Genomic DNA, 13,862 nt, shown 5'->3' on the forward strand with positions numbered 1-13,862 from the left:
TAAGCACAGGGGGGCTTTTCCTGCTCTTTCTCACATTTGCAGAACAGGAGCCTGAGCTGGAAATGAAACATAGGTTTTTCTGACCAGATTTTTATAAAATCTCATCTTTTACAGATTTGCAGAGACTGCTGAGAAAACAAAACAAAACCCTATAAAATCCAGACTGAAAGAAAGTATCCCTCTCACTGAGCCTACACAGGTGTGAAAAATACTCAGACACAGGAACAAACTATTATTTCCAAGGGAAAAAATATCTCACCAGTAAGTGCCAGAGAGAAAATTAATTCTACTTACAGTCTACTGTAACATGAAAGCCAAATCAAGTAACTTTTCATTGCCCTCAGAAGCATTATTTCACCTAAACATCAAACATCTGCTGGCATTCAACTGAGAAATGGGAATTTACAGCCCAGAACAGCTATTTCTACAACTTCTGAGGCTGAAATGAGTCTGTATCCCTGGAGTTGAGCTGTTAAACAATCTTTGTGAACATACAACTGGTATGATGCTAGTGCCCTCTGCTGTGCAATACTACAAATTCGTGAGCATCCTTTCTTTTTAAATGAGGTTCATAGAATCATAGAACGATTTGGGCTAGAAGGGACCTTAAACATCATCCTGCCCCCTGACGTGGGCAGGAACAGCTGTACTCCAAATAACGTTAAGCCATACAAATACATTAAAACAAAGAATTCAATCTTTAGGTGATTATTGAAGAAAAGCAAATCTGACCAACATTCAGTATTACTGTAAAGAGAAGATGTATTATTCATTTATGAAACATTCTGTGAGAATACCTTGTGGAGCTGCATACTGCAAAATAATCTAAAATATTAAACTAATAAAATTAAAATAATCCCTTGCTTTTCAACAAGTGAAATGGAGCATTTTTTTCCAGTGGGAAATAAAATAAAGTAAAATAAAATAAAATAAAATAAAATAAAATAAAATAAAAATAAAATAAAATAAAATAAAATAAAATAAAATAAATTATTGCATAAAAACTGAACGGTCTCCATACTGACTCAGGAAATTTAACTGTAAAACTAACAGTTGAGTTTACTGATTGCAACTCCTCTAAATGCCAACACAGAATGGCAAAACTTCCAGTTATACCTTTAGTACTATAATCAGTTCATTTATATGTCCTTTCTCTTCCATTCTGTTCCACTTTTCTAGTTCTTCACACACTTTGTTAACCTTTCTAATACAGGTTTTGGTACTTGTGCTTGCAGGTTGCTCTGCCAGAGATCTAGCAAGTAGCAATGTTACAGAAACATTAGAGAAGCAAGAAGTCCAAAGCAAATGGAAACCTGAGAAACATGTTTAAATTACCAGTAAAACTGGTTGTGCTGCCTGCAGTTCAGGTTGTCATTTTCCAGTTTGAGACTTTTTTTCTTCCGATACTTAGCAACTTATTTACGTGTCAGGAGAAGCCTAGCATCTCCTTTACATTCAAACACTGCAGCACATTTCCACAAATGATTTGATCATTTTGAGGAAGATTTTAGTCTGATTAAATACATTTTTACACAGCTGCTTTGTCAAGAAACTCGAGCCCACTCATGCTCAGCAAGAAAAACTTCTAGCTTAGTAAAGCCTGGCATCAGCCTTGCAATTCCTCTGGAATGTATGCTGCATTTGCCCACTTTATAAAAACTCAGGATGAAATGAATTTAACAAATCTCTTTGGAGCATGCAGGTTTTTTTCTGAAGACACTGTCTGCCCTAAGCATTTTCTGTCCCAGTCTTCAAGACTTAGAAAAAAAGCAAACTAGAAGTGGAGTAGAAAATGAAGTAGAAGGGAACACAGAAAAATAGAGACAAGGGTCAAAGTCAGGCTTTTGGGAGTGGGAAGGATTAGAGGAAGAAGGAGAGCCAGAGAGGTAGGGCAGGTACCAAGACAGAAGGGAAGGACTATAATTATCAGCCTGAGGATGTACAAATCACAGCAGAAATGCTGAGCAAAGTGTAAAGGAGGAGACAAGAGTAAGGCAGATAGAAGAAATATTACACATGCCGGTAAACAAAAGTGACAGAGGGAAGGGAATGAATTAAGGCTTAAAAGGCTTATTTTGTGACTTTTCTCAAAAGCATTCAGCTTTGCTGTACAAGGCAGGTTAGACTGATTTAAGATCAATGTTACATGACGTCCTGGGTGATCCATCTTGGCATTCCCAGTGACTACATCTTGTGCATGTGATATCCCTATACACAATAAGAGGACTACACAGATAAATGTGACTCTCTGAAAACATTATAGAACTGACCCTCAAATTCTCTTTTGTTAACAGTCACTGTACAACTACATCTCTCTCCTAACATCTAGAAATAAATATTTATTTTTGGAAAGTGTCACCTTCCAAAACTTATTCTGAGGAATAAACCAGCCAGAGCCAATTTTTGAAATACCTGCTGAAAAAAATTCAGCTTCAAAACTAAATGACAGAATAGAGTGAAGCTTTCAAACGATGGAGAAGAGCAACCTCTAGTGGTCAAAAGAGTAAAATTGAGAGAGTAAATGATAAACCCATTTCTATCTTACCTCACTGGTTCAATATTAAAGCAATATCAGTGGCAAAGGGCAAATTGTGTTTTTTTTCTGGTCATAGCATTTGTGAATTTAATAATGTTAAATAAATGGGCATTAAAATCTATGAACTATGTACTACAATGAAAGGTGAGAAAAATCATGTTTTTTCTAGTGCCATCAGACATAGTTTCTGCTCTGCTTCATGGTGCTTACAGCCATCATTAATTAATGACAGAGGATTTTACATTAGAATAGGCCATTGCTACATCTAGAAATATGGCAACTAAACTGAGGGTCAGGCACTTCTTTGCCAAGGCAAAGCAGCCTCAGCCACTGCATATCTGAATATTTCAACAGAATGAAATCTTCTCAAACTGATTATGTTTCCAGCAACAAGGGATTTCAAGAGTTTTGAAATAGCAGATAAGGAAAGAGAGGGTTGTGGGAGTAGAGAGAGGAGGATGAAAAACTCCAAATCAGTTTCAACAGTACAGACAACCTGTCATCTATGGTATTCTATCATTAAGCCAATGACTGAATCATATAAATTTAAAATTCAAAAAAGAATCAGATCTAAATTGGCACAGTATAATTCTGAAAAATGTTCTGCTGCCACTGCCAAAGCTGAGAGGAGAAATTTGAATGCAAGAAAGTATTACTTTTTTTACAGTTGAAATATTCCTCTGAAGAAAAAACAATGCAACATTTCCCAACATTGCAATATGTCACCAACAAGAGGAAACATCAGAGAGCTGTGAACACAACAGCTGAAAATGAACAATCAACACCTTTTCTTTGAATTTTCCATTATTTTACACCAATTCCAAATTTTAGTCCCCAAATCAATCACAAAACTTCATCTGCCTGTTCAGGGTTTTCCCAGTCTTACAGCTCATGAGGCTGTAAGACTTCAAGCACTCAGGTTTTCCTTTTTTAGGAAGAAAAGGGATGACCATCCTCAGGTCTTCAAGAGGAATAGCTAAATAAATGCACCACATTAGGTCTGCTTCTGTCCATCTGCCCCTCATCCTCTCTCATAGAAAGGTTTTCTCCCTACCCAGGCAGACTGATACCATTAATCTGAAATCTTTCTATCAGTCTGTAATAAAGGATCAATACTTATCACATGGAAATCTAACTATTTCTCTACTGTCTTTCTGACAACAGAAATCTGAACTTTCTTCTAACACACACACAGACACACACACACACACCATCCCCAGTAAACGCATACCTCAAATCTTCAGTCCTATCATTTATCATTAAGATTGGGTTAAAATAAATCAACAATTTACGTTATATTCTTCAAAACCAGGATGCAACTGTTTCACAGCCCAAAAATAATAAGCCTGACCCTGACCTTAGGAAAAAAAGAAATAAAAAAATCTAGCTGTGGTTATGTAAATCAGAACCCCCACACTTAATAGTAAAAAAATGCAAAGGAAATTTTTATCTACAGTTCAGTTAGAGGTGGGGCTCATAGTGCTGGCTATTACTATCATTGCCCAATATTCCCATTAGTAAGTCCTGTACTCAGTTGTTCATAGCTTGGACAGCACTTATCACCACAACAAAAATTTTCCACAGTGAGGCAAATAATAATCTTTGGAGCATACTGATAAACTCAGTTCATCCATATCTGAAAATAAAACACAGGCAAAAAAATAAGGCAATTTGGGTCTGTCTTTAGAAAGTCCTGACAACTTCCAGTGCAAAAGCTGGAAATGAGAGCTGGGAGATTGAGCAGGCTTTATACTGATGGAGGAACAAACAGAGGAGGTGGAGAGAGGGAGCTAAGGGAAAAGCCAGAGCTTGTCTCAGAAATACAGAACATGGCCTTAACAGTTTAGCTGTTATATTTCCAGATATATTCTAGCTTAACATTTGACTTTTTTGTAGCGACATTGCACAATCCCTCTTATCTTTTCCTGTAGATAGATATTTTCCTACAGAAGGAATTCATGCCAGGTCCTAAATGACCACCATTGCACTTTTTATCTCTGAATAAAATTACATTTCTATTTCTCTAGTCCAAAGAGATTCTACTATCTCCTCTACTAACCCACATTTTATTTTGCTACACTGAGTTTCAGTGTGGTACAGCAATAGTACAAAATCACTTTCCAAATTGCTTTTCGCATTCATAGAAACAATGGGTATTTTACTGAAGAAATGTTTATTGAAGAAAAATCAAACAAGAAACCCAGAAGTTCTACACTCTGCAAACTTAAGAAAAACTGTTCTAGGATGAGATTTTGCTTGTTTGTTTTTCCAACTTTTTAACCTATTTAAGTTTGTCTAGAGTTTGGTCTGATTTACCACTGATCATTTTCACTACACTCAGTGGCTGTAAAAATGGTTAAAGAATTATGATGAAAACACACAGGATTACTTGTTTCTTGAGCTGTGTCTATTGCCTGCCTCAGGTATGGAAACTAAGTTTGCTCAAAGGCAAGAAAATTTTAGAAGCTTAACATACAATGAACTTTACAATTCTAAACTATTTGAACAGATCAGGAATTTTAGGACTGATTTTATCATTACCAATACATGTGGCTGTATCTTTTAAGTATCTCTAACATAACTATTTTATTATTTGAAAGTTTTCAAAACTACTACTATAAGAATTGACAGGGATATCTACTGGTTGGGATTTCCTTGCCAAGACACTCTAAAAGGGGAGGCAAGGGGGAAAGAAATTCAGGCTTTTCAATTTTCAGCTGACCCATAAAATTATTAAATAGGGAGGAGTATATCTTAGATATCCTAACTGGGTCATCTTTTGTTGTGTTCATCAGCATTTTAATAAAACTCTTCAAGGCTGTCTTGTCTAAAAGTCTCTGCCCATAATAAACTTCACACAGGTCATCACAACCATCTGGAGAGGTCTTATGTTCTTTTAACTGGATGTAGTTAGGTACTTTATTTTATTTTTATTTGCATTTCATCTAGAGAAAGAGAACAAACAGTCCAGAAAAAACTTGATGGAAAGACATGGTTTTACTCTCCCTCTCAGAAAGGATGTTTAATCAGTTCAAGAAATCAGCATCCCAAAAACCAACACTAACAGAATGAAGGCAGCCTCCTGTTTTGGCTGGGTTTCTTCCTGTGCCACACAGCCAAAACAGGGGGAAGAGAAACCTCCCATTCTTCAGACCACAGATCAGTTTGCTAATGCATCCCTCTCCCTGCAGCTTATGAAAGCACTAAAGACACCTTAATGATGGAGTGAAAAGAAGTAGATGGAGTGAAAGCAGCCAGGCTAACTGGCACAAGCACAGCCCATGTGCAAGGATCACCAGTCAGGTTTCACAACCGGTTCTGCTGCCTTCCTCAGCTCTGTGAGGAAGGTCACATTCCTTCTCAGCTGTGAGAAAAGTTGTACAAGCAGCGTCACCTGTACTCTTAGCTAAAATTAAAACAAAGTAAAACTTCCATACAAGAGTAGAATAACTCTCCTCAGTTTACTAGTGATATTTTTAATTATTTGTACATTGCCTCATCATACTGTTAGCAGGATAGCCTGCTTCCCATTGGGAATCCTGCTATGGTGCTCACATCACAGCTCACTTTCCCATATTTCTTCGTGTCTCCTATTATGCCTTCCTACTTTTTTTTTCATTGATTTGATCCCAGTTCTCATTCCCTCCTAGACTTTGCTCCACACACCCTCATGGAAGACTAATTAAATTAGTCTTAATTAAATAGTAAACAATGCTGCACTTACTATTGCTGACTGTTGGATTGTTTTCAGTAGGATTCCAAATAAACAGCCCAATTGAGAGAAATGAAGGTGATGGAAAAGTCCCTGCTGCACAAGCACAGCAAGAGAGCTGCAAACTCAGACAGGAGTATAATACATTTTGATTCCCAGTGAGGGTTTTTCTTACAACCCCATAAGCTAAAACAAGCTGTTGTCAATGATTTCAGCTCTGCAGAATCAAAAGATATCCCGTGGAACTAACAAAAGTATTGGAAGAACCATAGCCAACCTGTACTATTAGTGATTTTTAGTTCTCATTAAGCAGCAGAAAATACAGGATTGGAACTCAGATCTGTGCACTAGTCCCAGTTCAGCTTCTGTTGGATGCTCCATTACATGCTCAGTTTTTCAGCTCCAGCTTTCAGAAAGCAAGCTCAGATTTTTGGAGATGCTAAGAAGTTATGTGCCAGTGATGGCTGTGGGAGCTGAGTCTTCAACATGTCAGGAGCCTAGAGTGAGCAGCAGATACCCAAAAGTGACCAGACTGAATTAGAGAACAGTTGTTTTAAATGTCATCTCCTTGATTCTTCCATATGCTACCATCTCTGTATGTACAGCTCCACCATGACTTTAGCAAACCCATAATTGTTTCCTCTGTATGTCAACACTTCTTTCTTTGACAAACACTTCATTTTCATCCTCCTGTGACAGTGACCCCCAGCTCTGTTCTCATAGAGAGAGCTGGAGGCTCTACATCCAGCCCATTTGTCTCTAAGCCAGGGCCTGCATTTCCTTTTCGTTTTGGCCTTGAGGGCACAAAGTCCTCTGCTCATTTCAACATAGGAGCTGCTCATCTCAGAAGTTAGGATAGCAATGGTCTTCTGTTGCACAGGAACTGAGAACGGATTCCTTAGACAACCTAAAACTGCACTGAGCTTCAAAAGCTGCTTCAAAGCATTATTTTTATCTCGTGCTTACAGTCCCAAAGCGGTGACTTCCTACCTTTCCATCTACTTATTTATGACTACTTACAGATAAAACAAGCACTGATACAGCAGCAATTTTCCCCACTCATCAGTAATGAAAACAACTATTAGAACCCAGAAAGCCTCCTTCCAAAACCACAAGGGAACCGGGTAATGTTGAACCCTACACCACAGAGCTGAGCAGAGGACTCCAACCACACAGCGAGCTCCAGCTTGCACCAACAGCCTTTAAAACCACTCTGTTGGCAACTGTGGCTACTGCTCTATATTAAGTGTATATTTGCCAGACCAACAGTAAAGTAATGAATCATGTGTGAAGCATAAAATTTTACCTAAGGAGAAATAAAATTTCATGCTAACCTAGAGTAAAAAATAAATCAAGATCCTGTTTGCAGTGTATGCATGCATGCTTTGTTTCCAGAGGGGAAGAAATACACATTATTCAATAATATAAATCATGTTATTCAATAAAAAATGTATGTAACAGTTTAGCCAGGTTGTTCTCGATTCCCCAGCACAGTTTCAGGCAAGATAAGAACTCCCATTTGTCTGGTTAAGTCAGGGTAAGACATTCTGCATCCCTCACTCACAGATGAAAGGACTTCAAGCAGCCAAAACACAAGGCCCTACAGGTACCACCTGGTAAGTAAGTACTATCCTACCTGAGATTTTTTTCTGCTCATCAGTCCATATTATTATTAAGAGAGTACAATGACTCTACAGGTCTGCTAAAGATCAAAAAAACAGTGCCTGTTCATCCAAGACACCATTACAATTTACATTTGAATTACAGCATGTCATGCAAAACTCTGTGCTTAAACCTCGGGTAGTTATTGCTTCCAATTAACCCTAACTTCTGCTAAAGCTGTCACTTGGGGTTAACAGAATTTGCATTTAAAAAAGAAAGTATAGTAAGAGTCGTGATTGACTATATGATTTACTAGAACAGATGCAGACACCCACTTTTTCAGTGCACCACCACACAAAAATACTCACAATAAATCCAAGTTTTTTGTAGTCTCGAGTATACATAGATTTGCGTTTCTCAATACTGCCACTGCTGTTGTTAGGTTCAGATTCTGCATCAAATGCAATTCTTCGGAGTTCAAATATGATATCCCGTTGAGCCTATGTTAAGACAACATCAAAAAAAGTGGTTAAAATAACTTACTTCTCCCTTTACTAACCAATGCTACAAAATCTGTCTGAAAACACTATTTCCTCCACCCCCCAACCTTTCTTGTCAAAATTCCCTACTTCATACCCAGAGAGACAGTCAGCAAGAATGACTTTTTGGTTCCATTTTTCCAAAGTCCTTGCCTTTGTGGGGTTCACATGCAGATGCTTAAGTGCTGACTTCCAGAAGCTGGGCCCATGTTAGCAAAGCCACTAACTACACACTTGATTTTAACCACAGTCATGAAGCCACAGAAGCCAAGAGATCACACACATTTCAAATCAAGCTGATACTTAAGCACTTCGCTGGCTGAACTTAAAATTGGTCAGCACTCAGCATTTCTTTTGGTAACTGTCAATTTTTGCTGGCACAGGAATAGCCAGGAGAGGAATTACTACAGTTACAGATCACTATAAATGTCTCAAGATAGTGATAACCACCCTGTCAACACAAGGAACACTGTGTTTCTTACCCTCTCTGGAAATATGCAATAGTTAACTGTATGTACATTCCTGAGAGTCAAACTTTCCTGCCTCAAATTCAAGAAACAGGAAGGGTAAAATCCTACAGGACAATGTTATACATGTTTACAACTCTCTCTCAGTTTCCCACCTCTTCTTCTCCAAATAATCAACAAGTCCTAACACAACACCCTCTTAAAAATGAAATCAGGTCTCTCCTTGTACACGGCCTAAAAAGAGGCCACCAAAAATAAAGAAACAAAGCACATTTTCTCTATGGCTCATTGACTCTCTGTTTAAACTTGAATCTCTTAGGGGAGTAAGTGGCTCCTCTGCACAATGAACAACATTAAATCTGGTGCTTGACCAGTAATAAAAAAATTATTAACTATTATATAAGCTCTCAGTAACAAAAAAAGGGTTTTATTGTAACACAAATTAACTGCAGCTCTAGTACGACAGATAGTTTTCAATTAAACATTAATTTTAGCTTGCAGAAGTACTTTTAGAAAGGACCATGTATCTCTGTTGCTTCTGGAAAGCACACAGAATAAAAATGCTGGACTGATGCTCAGAGTTTTGGCTCAGGACGACACCAGATTCAGTCCACAGAACTACATGCTAAGGAGAAAGGTCTGACCATGCTGTTGTACTTTTGCACAAGGAATGCAATAGCCAGCACATCTTCTAACAATGAGAACAATCCAGCTTCACAGAGAGAGAATGAATCAATTGTATAAACATCCTTAGTAGTGTCTTTTCCTCCATAAACAGCTTTAGGCACAGCAATGAGCAGTTGCCCTCTTCTTGTTCTCACCAGCTCATGCCAGATGCTTACCTGATCCTGTGGATCCATTTTTGTCATCATTCTGTCCTCCAGAAGGTTAAAGGTAAGTACTTGCAGAACATAAAGCTGATGTGCCATTTCATTATTGATGGCCCTCTGTGCCCTGATAACATGCTGTAAAGAAAGAGAGATACCAGTGAATGTCATCTTACCAGAAAATGACTCAGGTGTTTCGACTTCAGTAAGTATGTGTTTGCTGTTCAATGGTGTATGTACACTCCAGAATAAATAAAATCAAACCAGGATTAATGCTACTGATTTAGGTATTATATAAGTAACTTCAAGGGGCAGGTCATTACAATAACAATGCAGTAAAGCTTTCTAGATCGAGCCACTAGAAGCCTAAAGCACTAAAAGCCACTAGATTGAGCCCGTGCATATGTGGAGAAGTGGCATGAAAAAAAATCAGTACTAAGAAGTCACTCTAAAGAAAAATTAACTCCTTACAAAGCATTAGAATTCTGTAAAAAATAAAAAAGAGAGAATATTAAGAAAATACTACAGAACAGCTGCCTGAGCAAAAAAGTATTCAGTCTGCAAACACCACCAACAAATACAGTGATATAACAAGGCTACTGCTGCAGAAGTCAACTCCACGCCACAATCCTACCTTGACTGGAAAACTCTGTTCTGTATGAGGAAGACTGCTTAGAAATACCTTAGTATACAATGTTCATATGTGGAGAATTATCCCATTCAGAAAGCAGATACCAGGCTAATGAACAATTTAAAAACCAAAAAAAAACCCCAAGGGGTTCCATATGGGAAGCAGACTGAGGTTACTAAACACAACAAAGCATATGTAAGGAAAGAGTCATCAAGGAGAAGATGGATACAGCAACCAATACTGTACAAGTCCAGGGAATAAAAGAATCTGGCTGCCAAAAGGCACTGGAGCATTTTACAATAGTAAATGTGCAACTAAGAGTTTTTATGAGCAGAAGAAGTGTAAATTTCTTATGAGCCAAAACAGTTTAAAACTAAACCTTCTGAAAAAACAATCCCCTCTTTTTTGTGCGAGTTGTGACAAATTCTATGCAACTATATCTATCATGACAGAGTAATCTGTAGAACCAAACCCCAGATATATTCAGTATGAACTGTACTTTCACAAAGAAACCACACCTTACTTGACTGGGAAAGTACCCTTTCTGATAATCAGTTTTGAATCCAATCAACAACCAGAGCTTTATCTTGCATATTACAGGCTTCAAAACATAGCAGAATAGAAGCGTAATTAAAGAATATTACAATAAACTGGAATATTACAAAACTGGAATCAATTTTATATCTGCTAGTGAAAAATAACTTTGAAAATTATATACTTACAGTTAAGATGATGGACCGAAGCTGCTTTTGTGCCAAAATGTTTGCCATTTCCTGATTTAAATAAAATAACAATTAAAAATTTGCCAGAAACAGGTATTTTAGTGCCACACCTAGAACACTGACTTTAAAGGTTTTATTCTTAATTTTCTGCAGTGTTCATTATAAATTAAGTGAAGCAGAATATCAGTATATGATTGTACACATTATTTTGAGGATCACAAACTCAGATTACTCTACTGTAAGAAAGCGGGCAAAAATGTGAAAAGTCTGTCAGAAGCTGAAGACTTTGGAGATCCCAAACCAACAACGAAAGGACTCAGAAGTGATCTCTGTGGGTTAAGCAATTTACACACAATTGTTCAAGAACAACCTTCCCCCACAGCCCCCAAGAACAGAGAGGAAAGCCTGGAATGGAAGCCACCCAGGACTTCAAAACAATACATCAAACAAAATGCCTATTTACATTAATATTTTGGCTGTTTTCAAGTCAAGTGCTCTAACTTTCACTCAATAAATCAGTCTACAATTTGGTACTGTTTCATCATAGCAAATAATACTTCTTCCCTGTATTTTGGTAGCAATGTTAACATTGGTCCTCTCCTTTGTCTTAAGCTAACTTGTCTTTCTAGATGTGTCTGAAGTCATTATCAAGGATAATATGTTTTTACTGTCATATTTAAGCAGCTGATCTGGCTGTCCATGCTGCAAACCGTCCTACAGTGCATAGGAGGACATGTTTTATACTTATCACACCTAAGAGTCTAATCCTAACCATAACTACAAATGCACACCTATTTTTAAGTCCCATGATCTTTTTCATCAATAATGAAATATGTATGTGTGTGTGTGTGTGTGTGTGTGTGTAAGTGGTGTAAATATGCTAGCATGTGCAACGGATACAACTTATAGCAATCACCATCATGGAATTATTTTTAAATTATTGTTTTCAAAATGTACTATTTAAGGATTTGGGTAATGTCTTGCACACTGCTATTTAGACACTGTTTAAATGTACACAGAAGGGTAATGTTTGGAATTAGTAGATTATTGACTAGAAATAGAGTACAACTAATCACATCAATGCTGACAGATGCTTATGGATATTCTTAGGATGCACTGTGATTCTGTGCAGCTGGCATCAAATCAAAAATAATGCTCACTTTTAGGAGAAACAAATTTTTTAAAAATCCTGGGCTTTGTGAGAGTTGAGGGGTAATAGAGAGTGTATATTCATCATTTTTATAAAGAAATTAGAAAAGAGGAAAACTGAGACTACTACATAAAACATAGGAAGAACTGGATTGCTGGAACATGGTTGCAGAAAAAAATGTAATTAAAGCAAGTGTAAGGGTGAGAACTTGCTTGCAAAAGAAAGTAATTCTAATTTCAAGGCAGAAGGCAGTCATGGATGGTGGCTGTTCTCTTTATAGAAAGTTAAAAGGACCTTTAACAGCATATAGGAACAATAAGGAAAGAAGAATGGACCAAAGACAATACAGATACAGAATGATACAGAATGCTTCCATCTCTCTTGGAAATGCATAACTGAGCTGCAGGGGGAGTGCCAGGCACACAATACACTGCATGTGATGGAGAACAGATTGGCTGCTTTTGTCAAAATATATCCCCTGACAAAAGATGGACAGGTAAAGAATATCAAGGAGGCAGTCTTTTCTGCACTCAAGGGGAAAAAAGAATCCTTTTATTTTATTTTTTGAGAGGATTATAAAATTGTAGCCTGTTTCTTATACCAGTAATTTTAAATGCTGTTGCATTGTTTTTTGTCATTGGATCAAAACTGATAGGAGCAACAACAAGCATTCACACAATTCCTGCACCAGAATCAACTTTGTCTCCAAGAAGCTCATCTAAAATAAGTATTGTAGTAGCATATGAAAACAAGGATTATTTGAGAAAATTTGCAGTCTCATTTCCCATAGCAACAAGTCTCTGCAAAATGCAGACAATTGCCAAAAAAATATTTCAAACATTCACAAAATCATTTCAGTGCTCAAACTCTCAGCTCATCCTGAGAAACACTTTAAAAAAAACCCAAGAACTTAGGCTTCTCTCAATTATTTTGTCTTTGATAGTAGCATAAGTAGTAAATCAACCTGAGTCCTCATTAAAAAAGAAAAACCTCATTAAAAAAAAAGAAAAGGAAAAAAAAAAAAGAAAAAAAGAAAAGAGGAAAAAGAAAAAGAAAAAGAAGAAGAAAAAAAAAAAAGAGAGGGAAGAAATTCAGGTAACAGCACCAATCCTTTCCTTAACTGCAGTGCAGTCATTCACATCACAAAAGTCCCTTTAAGACAGCAGCAGAGAGAGTACCAAATACTCTTGAGTCTGGTGGTTAAGTGGTGAGTGCTGAACCTTAACTTCTGAGTACCCAGGATCAGGTAATAATTTGAGACTGCATCATCTGAGTTCGTTCTCTTGAAAAGACAGAACTCAGTAAATGAGGTCAATTATCCCTATCTTGAGGCTAATGGAAACCTATCTTCTTCACTCTGTGGGTTTTTGTTTTGTTTTGTTTTTCCATTGTTCCAATTAAACCATGGTTCTACTTTGCCCTGATTGCAATTTTAAAAATATGTTTGAACTTTTATATAGAGATAAAGCAAAAAAAAGCTTTCATGTTTGTTTAAATAATCTCCAGCATTCAAAAATGTAAATAAATCTGAGAGAAATCCTTGTCAGAACTGATGAGCAGCTACGAATGAACTTGTTCTGGACACTAACAGGGATCATCACAGTGTTCCTGGTGACCGAAATGCTAAATAAATAAATGACTAAATTTATTTTGACACAGACTAACGAGTTCATAAA

The 13,862-nt window shown here is 37.1% G+C and overlaps 1 protein-coding gene across 5 annotated transcripts in view; it reads right to left on the reverse strand.

Annotated features, from left to right (window-relative positions):
* Positions 1-13,862, reverse strand: part of ELMO1 (engulfment and cell motility 1) — a 311,982-nt gene that overhangs the window by 181,337 nt on the left and 116,783 nt on the right. For all 5 annotated transcript variants that reach the window (XM_030445753.1, XM_030445755.1, XM_030445752.1 and 2 more), the window contains 3 exons: positions 11,037-11,087; positions 9,699-9,821; positions 8,219-8,350 (listed from right to left, as the gene is read on the reverse strand). In XM_030445753.1, coding sequence (XP_030301613.1) covers positions 8,219-8,350; positions 9,699-9,821; positions 11,037-11,087 — 306 coding nt within the window. The remainder of the gene's footprint in view (positions 1-8,218; positions 8,351-9,698; positions 9,822-11,036; positions 11,088-13,862) is intronic.

The sequence above is a fragment of the Calypte anna genome, chromosome 2 (assembly GCF_003957555.1).
Source record: "Calypte anna isolate BGI_N300 chromosome 2, bCalAnn1_v1.p, whole genome shotgun sequence".
Taxonomy (NCBI): domain Eukaryota; kingdom Metazoa; phylum Chordata; class Aves; order Apodiformes; family Trochilidae; genus Calypte; species Calypte anna.